The following is a 16,536-nucleotide window of genomic DNA, read 5'->3' as shown; positions in this document are numbered from 1 at the left end:
TGCTAATCCCAAATGATGCACAGCCTATCACAGGACTTTCTTTATCCTATTAAGAAGTATAGCTGTGATGTCTTTCACTACATCCAGGGCCACAGAGGGCAGAGGAGATAAGACAAGTCGAGTGATATTAATTTGGCCAAAGATAAAACATAAGTCAGTACTTAGGCTTTATTATGAGGGTCGGCACTGGCTTAGTTCTGAACATGTATTATTTAATTACATCCGAAGGGATGAGAGCTGTACCTCGAAGTCAAACAGAGTGGAAATCTAAGAATCTACTGAAACTTTCCAGTAATAATTGAGACAGAAAGATATTACAAGAACAATTAGCACCTAATGTTATAATCACACCTGCACCTGAAAAAAGTGATGTGAAAAAGTGATCCACTTTTATATTTGGATGTGCACAAAATTACACACACTCATAAATATCAGCCCTCTCAAAATGCCTCAGTTTTTTCATCAAGATCCATCCATTATTCTCTGAGAAATGTTGAAAATCGTACTCGTATTTTAACTACGTTAAAGAAATAGAAATAATTCCTGGATCCACCGGCTGATCCAGATTCGCACCGAAAGTAATGGGTTCTTACTTGGGTGATGCCCCAACCCTCCACAAACTGTTATGGAAATCGGTATTGTAGTTTTTGCGTTATCCTGCTAACTAACACATTAACGCGGATAAAAACACAACTTCCTTGGCGGATAATAAACAAAACTTATTATCAACAGAATTCAACTGTTATATATATAATGTAAAAGTTATAACATTAAGGATGACCCTTAATGTTATATTGTGTAGCAGTGATGAGATGACAAAATGTCAGTAAACTAGAAGTGAGTAAAACTACATTTTATTTACAATTTACAAAAATTTGAGGTAGCCTGAATTATGCACTACAGGCTGTTACTTTTTACTTGAAATATTTTGGTCGTGAATAAAACACTTATCTGCTTTGAGAGTAACACTAATGACAAAGTGTTAAATTATTATGCAGATCTTTTGCGAGTAGAATCTGCCACATTTAAGAAACTACAATATTTATTCCAGGTCGATCACATGAGAAACAACTGAGTGTAAAGGTGATCACACACGTTTTTTTGTTCACAGTAAAAATTTGATTTCTTGTGGTCTCGATACCTGGGTTACTGTTGATGTCCACTTTAGGGGAGCGGGGCGCAGGCCTGGGGAGGACACTCTCGTCCAGGGCTTTGGCGGCTGTGGAGTGTTGGGCCTTTTTAATGCTGGTGCCCTCCGCCTCCCACACCTGCTCCCCCAGAGTCAGCTGCACGGTGAAGATCTGGAACAGTGACACCCAGAGAGAGGGAGAGAGAGAGACATTACCCGGCAGCAATGACATGTTTACTGGCATCTCTCGGGAGCCCATATGGCAGGAGCTGGATGTGTTCAGCTGCATGACCAATTCTCATTTACGAACAGTACTCAAAAATCTGAAGCACATACTCCATCACATACTTGGCACATTTAGCACTTTGTGTACAAAGCCAAGACAGATATGACATCGTAATTGTTTTTAATAAAAAATAAATAAAATGCTGCTTTTAAAAATGCCCACTGTTATTTACTGGTTATAATTTCCTATACAGAAATGAGCATGTTCTCCAGGCCTTTAAAAAGAAGCTCTTGAGCTTTTCCAGACAAATGTAGACGACTGTGGGGTCATTAGTACTCACCTTAGCGTGTGCAGGGCCTCTCTCATTGAGGAGCTTGTACTGTGGTTGGATCCTATTGAAACGGGCTAACTCATTCACCAAACACATTGGAGTTTTCTCTTTAGGGTTTGCCATGTTCTCCTGGGGCGAGCCTGAATAAGAGCACAGCAGAATACATGATATACTGACCTACATCTTTATAGAGCCAGAAATAGACCTGCACACTTGAAGAATTACGATGTAGGCCTATGTATATAATATATTTGATCATTTGAGTGAGTGCCATACATACATAGGTTATTCTTGCACTGTAAAATATTTTTAGGAGAGACATAAATATATGCTTATGGTATTTACCCCCCTTAGCAAATATACAGGGGTTCAACTGTGTTTTTATCTGACTGAATGCGAGAATTTCCAACAGGGTAGTAAAAGCCATTCAGGACTATGGCTTACAATGCAGTCAATTTCATTCATTGATATATTATCACTTTATATAAATGTGCCAAGGGCTGGGACACAAGCAGCACTAAAGATCTGGTTCAGAACATAATAGGAAAGTTCTACATTCAGTGATGTGATCAATACAACAACATTTTACAATGTGCAATGGAAAGAACAGTCACATTTCTTTCCATTCTGTTTGTAAATGAAGCTACTGATACTCATTCTGATACAATGTTTCCTTTATGGCTTGAATCAAAATCAGAATTACCTTGTAATACAATTACTATTATTGCAATATCTGATTAATGGGTTTTTTATTTAAATTCAATGCTGGTAATGCTGTATTAAAGCGTATTTTGCATTGTATGTGGCAAATTCAAAATAAGAGACTGATGAAAAGTAAGAAGTTCATAAAATGTTGGACATCACAATAGCTAATTATAGTGAATGATGATTAAAACCACATATATTGCAAAAAATGTACGTCTCCTGAAAGCAAACCTTTTCAGTTAAATGGTCAGTGTACCTGGCGGTGTGATAGACACAGGGGCGTCCCCATATCCGACTGCAGGAGCAGGGCAGGCGGGTGTGGGGGCCGGGCCTGTGCCGTTGACGGAGGGCTGCAGACCCAGGGATCCTGGGCTGGCCATGGCCGTCGGGGGAACTCCGGGGGAGAGGCCAGGACCAGCCAGGGGTGCTGAGGTCTGTACTTTCACTTGAGCCATGCTCTATTCCTGAAACCAGACAATCAGTTAACTTTTGAGTTTGTTTGAAACCGATTGATCATTGCAAAGTGTAATCATATCCCTTCAGATAGATTACTGGTGGGACACATCTGAGTTATTATTGATGAAAAAGATTGGCGAAATGATTATTTGCCTTAGACTTCATTCTGTATTAGGCATTTGTGGACACAAACATTTATACTAATACACATTAGTGTCAGCTCAGTTCAAAGCTGTTCACTATACTTTGACAGGTTTCTGAGGCAAGGCCCAGAGAGCATACTTCAAACCGAGCAGCAAATGCCTATCTCACATTCTGATCCACCGGCAGCTAATACACCCAGACAATGAACCTTTATTTGAAGGAGCTTTGCTCATGTTACTGCTGCTAAGCTCCCCGGAAAAATCAGGGAATCCTGTGATAGCAGCCTGAACAAGACAACGGTCATTCAGTGACGTTATATTTGAGACTTGAGAGTGGGCGTACGTCGATTAGACAGGTGAAGGTGAAACAGCAGAGCGACCTCAACAATCTGGTTGAAGTCAAATATCTTTTTATGGATGTGTGCAGTATTTTCATGAATGCAATAACAAACAGCTCCTAGCCTGCAGCCACCATGTGCTTTTCATGAACGAAATATGAAACAAAGTGAATATGTTCAATGTTAAAAACTAAATGAAAGGAAGGCACAAACTGCACCACAACATCTCGCCAAGATGGACTCACTATTGGTTCACATCAATATGGGGGAAGGCAGTGAAGGGGAAATGAGGGGGAATTGTTGTCCTGTCCCCGCGGAGGTTGGTGCAGAGGGTCAGACTGAGACATGAACTCCTGGTGTGTGGAGCTATGAAAACAGCAGCTATGAGCATGGGCCCCCTTCAGGTGCTGGATAATAACATGAAGCACCATGTCAGCCTGGGATAACCTGCGAGATCCTGAACGTGAATATGCAAAAAAAAATGGTCCTTCAGCTGCTGCATGAAGTGAAGAGAAGGGTCAGATCACACATGGGTCAAAGGTGACGGGGTTTCAAGCAGGAGAACAGGAGTTGTTGACACTGTTTACAGCTGAGGGCCAGGGAGGTGTAAACAACAGAACGAATGCATGTGCACGAAGCAACATGCACTTTTACTACGCTCTGGCACGTGACCTTCATTGATCAATTGCATGCAGTGTGATTGATTAGTGCACCTCGCGTGGCCCTGAGGTTCTCGGGGGGTCCCACTCTTTATTTCACTCTCACACAACAATAACAACACACACACATATAAATACAAATATAACATCCAAACAGCAGCCTCCGTGCGTGGTGGTGTTACACAGTGACTTGGCCGTGCAGGTGCTGTGTGCTCGGGGTTGACTGACACCGCTACCGAGCCGGTGTGCGACCCCTGAACCTCCACCACGGCTCCCCGACTGTGTCCAGCTTTAGCCGGAAGCTAACGCCGCCACGGAGAAAAACACAAATTTCCCGCAAATGTCAGCGCCTGAAACCCGCAGCGCCTGACTCCCCGTGCACGCCCGCTGTCACGGAAGTGCCGGTGTCCTTCCCCCCGGGGAGCACACGCCGCCGAGCCGCCTCCGGTTGCGCTAGTTTAGCCGGTTGAAGCTCATCATGGCTGATCGGCCGAGCGCCCCCCTCTTGCTAGCATCTCCCTACCGCCCCATCCTCCGCCACGGTCTGGGGGGGGATTCGAGCCCGAGGAGCCACACACACGGACGGGCGACAGCCTGGCGAATAGTCCGGAGACTGTCTGACAACACGGGGACAAATACGAGAGTGTGTTTTTTACCTTTGTCCAGAGCCAGACCCCAGTTACACCTCCGACATTGGCAAACACTAAAGAGAACTGGATAGAGGAGGGGACGGACCACGTCATTTCTCTGGGTGAAACGATGGAAACGTGTCGCGTTAGAAGTAAAGAAGGTGGCTCGGTTTAACAGCTGGTTTATAAACTTGCTTCTTTTTTATTTGATTAATTTTGATGTGTTTGCTTGTAAGCCGCCCACTTGCAGCCGGTGGAGTTTGAGGTTGGTGTCGAGTGGATCGTCCACCCCCGCGGCGACACGAGTGGTTCATTCCCGGTGTGCTTCCTCAGAGCTCGGTGTAACTTTGATTCAGAAGCGAAAAGAACCTTTTCACACTGGTTTTCCTGCAAACTGCATTTATCTCACACGTAAATACACACTTGTAATTGTTTTATGTTGTGCATTTTACAAGAATAAGCATAATAAAAACTTGATATAAGCCTCTAAGGGTTTTTTGAAATTGTTTTATTGGGCTATTTTCTGTCTCAGGAGGCCTCTTCATTAAGTGATTCTTCATAGTAAAGTTGATCATCTTAAATCTGGACTGTTTTGGTCGAAGTAAACACAAACACATTAACACATGCAGTCCAAGCTGCTGATAGCATTTCACTCCTTTGCTCAATGGCACTTTGGCAGGGCAGGTGGTCATCTCATCGACCTGCTGTTGGTGGTTTTCTGTCTTGATTCAGTTAGGTGAAATACCACACTCCTTTTTGCAGACATTTGGACATTTCACATTAGGAAAAGCTGTAAATATAAACTGTAAATGAACTGAATGATGGCGGTTTTCCCTTCAGGGGCTTCACATTCAGGGTAGAGCTGTTGTGTCGTGTCCTCCTGGGACAACTGAGTCAAATATAGCCCAAAGTATCATGCTTTTGGACACATCTGTGATTTTCCTGCTTTAAAACAAAATGTCTGGAACTAAAAAATGGAACATATTTATCATGATGGGTCAAATAAGTGGAGAGAAGATTCTGGGGTCTCACAGCTGGATGGAGCCAAAACAAATACATATGTTATTATACTTCTGACAAGGCAACTATTAGTCAAAAAGTATGAATGTGAATCATGGATCCTCACAAAAATATCTGACAAGAGCGATGCTGTAGTATGACCAATAGATGGTGCTACTACACTGCCTGTTCGTCAGTTGTAGTTTTGAGTATATGAGATATATGAGTACAAGGAAAAGTACACTCTCCTTTAAAAGTAAGTCATACTAAGAGCTGTGAGTTCATAAAGAGTAACTTTATGAACTAACACACAGTTAAGAAAATGACATGTAGTTTGGGGCCTATGTTGAATATATCCACAGCCGTGGTTTATCTGAACTTAAGTATGATAATTCATATTTATAACACTTTTTCTAACTGGAATAATTGTGATGTTAACATTTTTTGTTACATGTAGTTTCACATGGTTGATCATGTGCGAGTTCTTACCATTTAAAATCATCATTTTTCATGACCATTTTCTGAAAATCAGCAGTTCCTGTGAGATCTGAATTTTCTGTTACACTATGTTATGTGATATCTTTTATGTGACGTGCAATTCCTCATTCATATCTGTGGGTACATTACAAACCAGCACAAGATCTGTGTTTCACAATTTGTAGAGACAGATTTGAGATGAAATCTTTGCTCCCTTTCATTTTAATGTACATCAGAATAAAATCCATTACGGCTTTCACAAGCTGCAAAAAAGAGGGATTTCAGATTCAAACATTGCGCAAACCAAGGTTGAATAAAAGTGAGTCTTTGCTTTTTATTATTGATTATGAAAATGAACAGGCACCTATTACATGGAGCTTGCACATCCCAGAACAAAAAAATTCAAATATAAATACCACACCCTCATTAGTGTTCATCACTCACAACAACCTGCAAGCTAAGAGTTCAAACCACATTGAAAAGAAAAAGTAAAATAAAATTATATATCACATCCAAACCCTTGTAACATATTCACTCGCAAGTTTTTCTAATCCCTACTGTTCTACTGCCAACTGGGTGAGGACCTTTTGTCCCCGCCCAGATGCCGTTGTTACTGCATTGACACAATCGTTTCAGTCCTCCCGTCTTTTTCCTCAAAACGCAGCAACAGCAGACAAGAGCCTTACGATGAAGTTAATAATCGCTTTCTAAAAAAAAAAAATCATTGGTTAAATAGATGACTTATAAGTTATCAATATAGTTTTGAGATAGCGGTGTGCTGTGGTAATCTCTTCTACAGTATAGAGAGTCATCACATTCACTCAAGTTCATTCAAGAAACTCAGCTAGACCCTGGAAAAAAGCAAATGCAACACAAAACCCATGATGGAAAATTCAAGTATCTCTGACTGGATGGTGATAAACATTTCTTTAGGAATGGAGTGATTACAGTCTTAAAATGACAAAAAGAGCCTCTGGAGGGTTTGTTATATCCATCCCATAAACCATGACCTAAGTTATGGAAAGACTAAAAGTTGTCACAATGTCTGATGCCAATAAGAAAAAGCAGGGTTTAAAATTGCATGCACCCACACTGTAAAACTACTAAATTTTTTTTTTAACCAACAGTAGTGTTTGTCGCTGTCTGTACACATCCTAATTAGCAAAAGATGCAAACTAGCATCCAATAAAATAAAGCACTCCTATTATCATTCTGCTATCAAGGAAATGCATCCTCTGCTAATTTCTTTCACATCATCCAACAATTTAAAGACGTATATATACACACAATAGTTTCAGACATGTTATACGTTTACAACATAACAGTCTCTTTTGGTGAAAATATAGTTAAATTCAAAATATCTGATAGGTATCTTTTTCGAGGTGATCTCTTTAATGAAAAAAGTACCTGAGCCAAAAACTCTGACTAGGGGGAATCAGAAAAGCCTCATTGTTACAACTTCTAGAAAGACTCCTTTTTCGTCATTCATTACCGTTCTGGAGATGAAACGAAAGAAAAATTTTGACTTAAATAACAAATACGAAAAAAATAAGTTTAAACCAAAAAACATACCGACCCATCAAAACAACCCCCCCCCCCTTTTTTTAACGTATCAACAAGTTGAAAAACAGTACAAAAAAGAACTCGAGACATTTAAAATCAAACATTTTGAGAAGATTAAAGCATGAGTTTAAAAAAAAAAAAAAGTATCTACAAATAAAAATGGATCATGCGACAATGGTCTCTCACAGACATTCTTTAAATGGAAGAGAGGCCGCTGCACGTCTTCAAGGCTGGACGAGCGAACGTCACACTGGTGGGGCCCAGTTTTATGTGATGCACGCTGACTGACCGACTGACTGACCGAGCGATTGCGTCGTGGTCGCATTCGTTTTGTTCCTGTACCGACATTCTGTCCAACAGCAGGAAGAAGTGCAACCGGATCTCAGGTTGGAAGATGGAGAGGAAACTCGTGTGAACTCTTGATACAGTGGTTACAAACTAAAACCTTGTCACCTGATAAATATATGGAGGACTGCTTACAGTACAACTGCATGTTGAGAATAATGTTCTAATAGTGCCTTTTCAAACTAGATACTTTCACAGTGCATATAATAATAATATATTTCCCCCAAAAAAACAAAAACCAGATGAAGCATTTCCTTGGGGTTATGATGGTCTGATCCCTTCCAGAAAACAATTAGATTTGGATTTCTCTTTGCAGGCCCCAGCATGCATCCATCAGTTATTATTGCACAACACAAGGACCTTTAAAATGCACCCACACGCAAACGAAAAAGTAACAATAATAATCTTAAAACCGGGATTGGAATTTTCTCACTTCAAATCCACCTTGCTTGCTCGCTCGCTCTCTGCATTACTACCTTTTTGCCAAAAACAATCCATCTTGGGTGCATCTAAACTGTCAATTATTTTTATTCTTTATATTACAACCGACTAAAACATGCATCCAACTGCCCGCGTGGGGGGTGGGGGGTGGGAAATGCAGTCAAGAGCCTCGAGAGCATGGTATCCACTGTTCCAGTCTCAGGTCAGAGTTCAAAGACTGAATTATTAAAAAGTGCTTTTACGTAGGTCAGTAGGACTTCTTTCTTCTACGATTATTACAAAGTTTGTACATTAGCATGTATCATCTGTGGAAGAAAAACAAAATTAATTATCACATCAAATTTAATGACATGTCTATCTACTTATGATCGCTGACCAAAAAAGAAAACACTCACCATGATACCACCATTTTGTCTTCTTTGGATTTTTGTTACACGTTCTTACATAAAATGAATTATCAGGCGGTCGTCTCTGCAGAAAAAGAAACGAGAATTTAAATGTAACATTTAAAAGACATCATTTATCTGTGTATTTATTGCCCCAGATATAACATAACTGTACCTTTTCTTTGCAGCTGGACAACATGCTGATAATGCTAAGACAAACTGATTGCACTGAGAGGGCTGGAGACCAATCTTCCGTTAGAATAGACAGACAGATGTGACCGTTGCTATACACATGCGGGTGGACAGGTACATTCTCTCCTGTGAACATTACCTGCAAACAAAGAAAAACAAAAAGATACGTCACTGAATACATCACAATAATACGGAGGTGAGTTTTTCATTATGGAAAACATGAGATAAGCTGTCTTAATAATTTCATAATTTTGTTGATCATCTTTTCGAGAGAACTAATAGTGGAGATTTTTTCCACTCGTGATGGAAAATAATGACACTTGCTGTATAAACTCAGGCTTAGCACACTACAGCGACATGGAGCTTTGGGATTAGGGCAGAGGGGCCGGGTAGGGGTGAGAGAGGGGGAAAAAGGGAACGAGTGACTGGGAGAGGAGACGTGCTTAATAAAAAAGGATCAGGGGATATTAGCCATTAAAAGGGTGCAAGACTCAGGGCAACCAGGGAGATACAGTGAGCGTGATGAGAGGAACTCAAGACTGTGGTGCTAAAGTAGAGAGAGGTGAAAGTGTAAAGAGGGTAATGAAAGATAACAATGGGCTGAGGCCGCCTGGCACCAGACATGGCCTCACAGGAGAGTGCAGGCTTCACTCCACAGGGCAGGAGGGAAGGGGGGGCAGGATGAGTGTTAGAGAGAGGCGCAGAATAAAAAGATGACACTGCACTCAGGACGTCAAGACAAATAAAAGCCCCTTGCTCGCAGAGAGTTTAAATATTTACTATAATGTCTGCTAAACACAAAGTCCAGTGATATTAGCATTAGCTTTGAGCGACCAGGCACAATAGATACTCTAAATTCAGCTTTTAAATCCTATGGTTGTATTAGTTACGGTTATATTTGTATCCATCTCTGTGCTGCTTCATTGCCCTGTGTGCCACACATTTCAACACCCACACCCTGTAATTTATTTAACAAGAATAAAATCCATTTTGTCTTGTTTAGGGCTGAAATTATTTATGAGTCAACGATAGAAAATGAAGGAGCAACTATTTAAGAATCCAAAAATGCACCTTCTGAATATGTGTTTTATACGGTGCCCCCAAAGGGTCACACCGAGAAATTTTATGGGGATTACTTTTGTGTTCTCTCGCAATATCTTTTACGTTCTCTCTTACCTCACAATACATACTGTGTTACCTCGCAATCGGGGAACACAAGCAATAACCATGCGTGTTCACCATGTAAGAAACTACACTGCTCATAGCCAAGAAAATACTCCAAACAAAACCTGTTATTAGTCAGGAAGGCATTTGCCGAGAACACCAGTGAAATAGAAAATCTTAACAATTGCAATAAATCACATGACATTGTTGAAAGTTGGTGTGAGAAGAGGCTGTGACGGTTTACACCATTCCAACCAGTCAGCCTACGCAGCGCCGGCTTAACAAAACAAAAGTAAAAATGCACTGGTTGCAGGTTACAGGGCCTTCTGTGAAGATATGCCAGCTGTTAATGCAAAAGTTATCAATTGGTGAGGTGGGTTCTTTTCATGACAGTAATAGCATTTGCTAAGGGGGTGGGTGTCTTTCAAAAGGCAGCACACATGTTCTCAAAACTGCACATTTGTATAATTTCTAATTACCTCTGCAGCTCCTCAAACAACCAATAATACAGATGTTCCCCTGGGGGCCCCGAGAGGAGTCCAACAGAGGAGCCCTTTGACAGCCTGTCCTTCCTATTTGGGAGGATAGTGGCTAAGTAGCAGAGTTTATCTAATTGTGTCTACAGAGCCTCATTCTCTATTTTTAGGTGGGAAGGCTCCTGATGAGTGAAACAAGATTGTTGAGTTCAAGTAATCCCCTTCAAATGTGGCTTCAGAGGCAGCTCTATACTGGTGTCTGTCAGAGTCAGTGATTCCTGGCTCCAGCGCTTCAACACTGAGATCCAGTCCATTAACAACTGGGAAGCCACTGTGTTGTGATTATAGCAGGAATCCAGACAGCGGATACAGAGGATCATTTACACAGGTCTTCAATTTGCTCTCGTGAATTGTTGCTGCAGCTTTATTTGGTCTTGTATGATATGACCAGTAACTTACAGCTGCTACTGAGGGATTTATTCAGTTTGCTGACCTAAAGATTCTTCATCATTTACACTTTGAGCATCTTATCATTGAGCTGAATGCTAAAACAGGCAAACTGTAGCAATTTAGCATTGTCCCAGAGTTGTCATTTATAGCTCAGCGAACATTGCATAGCCTCAGGACGGTACAGTACAAAACTGATGGTCAAATCCATCAGGGCTTTCAAGGTCCTTCAGACAAAATGATAAATGAACAGCACTTAAAGGACAAAGCTCTTCACTGAGCTCTTTTAGTCACACACACACACACACACACACACACACACACACACACACACACACACACACACACACACACACACACACACACACACACACACACACACACACACACACACACACACACACACACACACACACACACACACACAGAGAGAGAGAGATGGCTGCGAAGCAACTTCTGCTTACCTGAGGTGAATCAAAAGGATATCGACTGCTAAATTTGAAAAGCAACTGAAATTTCTCTCCTTCATACAGTGTGCCAGTAGCTCCCTCCATGTCTACAATCCACCTGAAAGGAAATCACAATATCAAAATGTTAAAACATCTCACTTAATCCCAACAATATACAGATCAGCAAACACTCAGTGACACAGGTGGTGTACAAAAACACAAAAAAAGGAAATGTAGTTTCTATTACACACAGTTTTTCACTCTGAAACTTTAAATTACCAAAGCACTCAGAAGTTTAAAAATACAACCCAGGGATCAGTCATAAGATTTTATAGTTGTTATTTATTTTTTCCGGAGACAGTTTTAAAGCTGATCTTTTGCCAAATGTTATTTTTCAAGATAATAGAGGCAGTAAAACCAGAGTTATTCATTTCCTTACAGCAAGTTGTTGTGGTTATTTCTTTTAATAGCCCTGCTAGCAACCTGAAATATCTCAACAACAATTGAATGGGTACCAGGTATATTCAGTGATGGTAAAAGCCTGACTTTTCCTCTAGTGCCAACAGCAGATCATTTACATGCATTTGCATTTACAAATACTTTAATGCAAACTAGCAACTTTCTCATCAGCCTTGGCTGTAGTTTCTGTAACATACTGAGGATCGATTAACATGAAGAATTGATAAGATCGGTTAATAACTTGCTCTACCTTCCATCTCTAACTCTGGGGAAGAATATGGGCGGAACAACTTGAACAGTTCACATGCCCTCATTTTCATTAAAATACAACAATACAAATTAATATAAGCTGCCAGCGCTGCAGTAAGTGTGTAATTAACAGTTAGTCTGACTTATTCCGGTGACATTCAATATTCAGCTGGGTTATTACAGTGGATTAGTAATAATGTGATACTCTATTGATCCAGTGGATAAAATCTATTTTCGCTTCTGCAGCCAGGCTACAGAATTGTGCTGACTGAGCTGCGAGGGATTCAGTGTCTTGCTCAGAAAGGCAGACAGTTGCAAATACAAGGGGCTCAATTCGGACAGTCTACTCCTCAATGTGGCCCAAACTCAGGGGTTAGATGTAAATTCGGTGGCAAACCAGCCCAGAGCAGAACATTTATGTGGGATTGCCTGCTCAGGGCAGAAACCTCCGAGGAGAGGGGAAAAAGGAGCAGTGAAGGCAGCATTACAATCTCTGACCTAATTTCTTCCAGGGAAGCAGTGCAGATAGGACACTGAAGAGACTTGTGGCTGTTGTTCAGGTTTATAGCCTCATGACTCTTTCGAATATAGCCCGGGGCACATGATAATTTCGGCCGACATACGAGGTCACTACTTAGCATGTTCAATGGTCGGAGCGTCTGAACGATGCTGTGATTCCCTCCAGGAACACAAAAAGCTTAGAGGGAGCCAGTATCACAGTACATGATGCTGAGTTACACCTGATGCAACCCACACGGACAGGGACTCCAAGGACACTGCGCTCAACTTGCTCAAATTCCCCAGAGCCTGAAGATTATATGACGTCGTCAACAAAAACAACTCTCTCTATTGGGCTTTAAAAGCAGCATTTTCCTTGTAATGGTTCACTAATTCCACAATAAAGCCCAACCTTCTGCACTGCACACACGTAAAAGATGTTGTAATCAAATTCCGAGGGACAGTGTATATATAAACAAAAGATATAATACTAAAAACACACTGTCCCCTTATCAGTGTCACACACACGCGCGTTGTCACCAGCGAGGCCTTTTCCAGTGTTTGGATAAAGGTTAGCTTGAATGTCAAGCAGGAACACACTATTTGTATCTTACTGCACTGGGAGTTGCGTGATTTAAAAAAACAAAAAAACAAAAAAACAATACAACTGTCAATCACTAAGAGTGAAAGCCAACCCGAGGCAGTGGAGTCATTTCGACCTCTGAGTTGGGACATATAGGCACACCCATGCATACCATCACAAACCTGGAGTGCAGAAGCCAGCAGAACTGGTTGGGAGACTTGTCAGATACGTCACAACACACAACATTCAGTCACTCTGACCAGGTCATTGTTAACCAATGAGGGAGACGTCAACATCATGGAAATTCCATTGTTACAAGGCTGCCTGAAACTAAACACAAGCACTGAGACGTGTGATGCTACAAGACAGGGCGGGACGATGTGGCTACAAATTATGTCAAGAAGATCAAAATGATCAGTTGATATTGATAATTATCAAGATAAATGTCACATTATTAATTATTTTGAAGTTTAAAGACTGATTGTTGATCCTGAGTGAAGGTTGTGGTTTTAAACTCTTGAGCAGAGAATGACAAATACATGACAAATAGAGAAACATCAACAAATCTGAGGTAGGTCAATAATGTGTTACACCTCCTTACTGTGATTATACATTGCATTATTAAAACCTATTGATATTACTTTTATAATATACAAAGGAGTAACCTTAAATGTAAAATTTAATGAAAGACAATCGAACGTCTTGATTCAATTTACAGGTTATCAGATATCATTTACAGATATCTACTGCTTATTAGACACAATTTGAGTCCCACTGCAGGAGTATTCATGGGAATGCCCAAGACACCCAGACAGAAAGGTCAGCTGAGCAGCCTCTGCTCCTTGCCACTCTAACCAAAGTCCTGCATGCCAACCACTAAATATTTTATAAGGACGATTAGTGACACTGTGCATTAGAGACACTCTGCTGAGGGGGCCAGTGCTGCCAGTCGCTCGAATGATCCCGATTTCTCCTCACCAGTCGCTGCACTCTTAATACCACTGCTATTGCAACAGTTACCTTTGACGCTCTTGTTCTCTGACGGTGATGAAACAGGCCACATGGGAAATGTGTGTTTATTCATAGATGCAAACCTTCTCCAGTGTCTACTACAGGTGTGGATGACGGTTGACAATCATATCAAAATAAAAAACACTTACTGTGTGATGGTGTTCTGTACACTTTTCTCGTTGAGCGTCATCCCAGGGGGTGGATCATTTTGCAGGGCTAATAATTCCTTTTGTAGCCTTTTCTGTTGGAGAAAACATGTTTGGGTTTTCTTATATAAAACATAAGAAAAAAACAGCAAGGGCAAATATGTATATACATTATATAAATATAACATATAGAAAAATCCAGCTCCTATGTTATTTTAGAAACATAATCAAATACAACCACAGCAAAATTTAAATGAATACCATTATATATTATATCATAAAATATTGTATACTATTGTGAATTTACACCTAGAACTTTATAAAATCCTACTATAAATATTATACAGCTATTTAGTAAACTACAGTGAGTTTATTCATACCATATATCTATTTCATTGTTCAATTTTTATTATATGAAATATATATTATTAATTTGGTAAAAATATCTGTATGTAATCTATACTCCCTACATGCGCAAATACAGTTTATACATCCAATCATTCTGTGCCACTGGACTTTACTCAAGTACATTTCGATACAAACAGTGAAAGGTGTACTTTATAAACATATTCTGTATTTTTATTCGCTTTTAACATCATTCTATTGTTTCTTCTACTCTCGTGTCTGCCTCATTCTGATCGTTTGCTGCTGAAACACGTGAATTTGCCCCGCGTGGGATCAATGAAGTTTGATCTCATCTTAAATTGGGGGTTTGAAAGGCAAAGAGCTGCCGTAAAGCTGAACGTCACAGCAGTAACGTCAAGCTAAGCTCCACCCTGCCTGATTTCACGTCTTTCCCTTGTATGTGAAACAAACGCCTTTTGACACAGGAAACTACACGTTTAAAAAATAAACAACAAACAACACACATCCGTCATGAAACCGTTTTTCAAGAGCTTTACGGAAGAGGAGACTGTTCGGATGCACCTGCTCGGCTCCAGGAGGCTCAATCTGCGCACTGTGTCGTTAGCTAGCTAACGTCCGCTAAACGGCACCACAACAAATCCAGTTAATTAAAACTTATATAAAACACATGACATCAGTTACCACCGGCGTGTGACTGCGAGGTAGACCACGCAACATGTCTGTCTACACAACTCGACGCCGCTCTCCGGGAAGCTGCGTGTCAGCCTGGACTCGGGGCTGTTGGTGATGATGGGCTAGTTGTGTTGCTAGCTCCGGAGCTCAGCGCTAAACCTGAGCGCTTTCAGCCCGAAATGTCACCGCTTCGGCCTCGATGTCACCGCCGCCTCGGAGGGACGCGCGTCCACGGGCGAACCGGGGAGTGAAGCGGCGGAGGAGCCCGAGGTGACGCTGAGCTAAATCGTTAATATGCGATCGCTGTCAATTGCATTCTTACCTGCATCGACGCCATGATGGAAACCCCCCCTCCTCCCCGCATCAGCGCAGAGTGGAGGTTTGTACGTCACGCGGTCACGTGACGGGACGAGTTGTTTTCGACGGAAGGAAAACAAACCATTGAGAACACGAGCGTCAGGACCAGCTCGCAGCTTGTTTCCATTATTCAACTGTTCACCTTAAATACATCCGAGTTTAACCATCGGTGAGATTAAACAGGTCAGTGGGGGAGGGCCGGTGACCTCTGCCCGAGGAGAGATGACCTGCCCTTCCTCTGATTCTACCATTTTAAATAGTCCTTCTTTGATTTTGGATTTTATATTTAAAATCAAAAGGAAATTAATAAAAATACAATAAACATACAAAAATAGAACTACTATGTACAATGTAAACAGAAGAAGTACTGCATAACAGTATTGCACATATCCATATAAATCGAAAAATCAAAGAAAGACTTCTGCACACATTGTTTATTACATATTACAAACATTTTATACAAATTGCACATGCAGTTACACAACTTGTATCTTTATGTTGCACATTTATAATATTGCATGGAGTATTTCTACATTGTATCTTATTTATTCTAGATTCTGTTTCTTTCATATTATTAATGTTATTTATATTTCCTATATTGCGCTGCAACTGCCTTGTACTGCTGTGTCAATTTGGATTT

At 40.8% G+C, this 16,536-nt stretch overlaps 2 protein-coding genes across 3 annotated transcripts in view; both read right to left on the bottom strand.

Annotated features, from left to right (window-relative positions):
• The window catches only part of stau2 (staufen double-stranded RNA binding protein 2), an 81,702-nt gene extending 76,960 nt beyond the window's left edge, over window positions 1-4,742 (bottom strand). Inside the window, exons 1-4 of the mRNA XM_034571893.1 lie at window positions 4,644-4,742; window positions 2,648-2,855; window positions 1,696-1,826; window positions 1,142-1,301 (exon numbers count right to left, since the gene is read on the bottom strand). Of these exons, the coding sequence (XP_034427784.1) occupies window positions 1,142-1,301; window positions 1,696-1,826; window positions 2,648-2,846 (490 nt within the window). The 5' untranslated portion in view covers window positions 2,847-2,855; window positions 4,644-4,742. The remainder of the gene's footprint in view (window positions 1-1,141; window positions 1,302-1,695; window positions 1,827-2,647; window positions 2,856-4,643) is intronic.
• A 3,491-nt stretch (window positions 4,743-8,233) lies between these two features.
• flj11011l (probable ubiquitin-conjugating enzyme E2 W-B) lies at window positions 8,234-16,015 on the bottom strand. 2 transcript variants are annotated; one of them, XM_034571896.1, is made up of 6 exons: window positions 15,862-16,015; window positions 14,505-14,596; window positions 11,571-11,673; window positions 9,003-9,158; window positions 8,837-8,912; window positions 8,234-8,746 (listed from the first exon to the last, which is right to left on the bottom strand). In XM_034571896.1, the coding sequence occupies exons 1-6, from the start codon at window positions 15,901-15,903 to the stop codon at window positions 8,733-8,735; spliced, it is 483 nt and encodes a 160-aa protein (XP_034427787.1). In that variant the 5' UTR covers window positions 15,904-16,015; the 3' UTR covers window positions 8,234-8,732. The 2 variants fall into 2 exon arrangements, with proteins under 2 accessions (XP_034427787.1, XP_034427785.1); XM_034571894.1 differs by having other exon boundaries at window positions 15,549-15,884.
• Between the last annotated feature and the right edge of the window lie 521 nt (window positions 16,016-16,536).

The sequence above is a fragment of the Hippoglossus hippoglossus genome, chromosome 20 (genome assembly GCF_009819705.1).
Source record: "Hippoglossus hippoglossus isolate fHipHip1 chromosome 20, fHipHip1.pri, whole genome shotgun sequence".
Lineage (NCBI taxonomy): Eukaryota > Metazoa > Chordata > Actinopteri > Pleuronectiformes > Pleuronectidae > Hippoglossus > Hippoglossus hippoglossus.
This window is presented reverse-complemented; position numbering and strand designations above follow the sequence as displayed.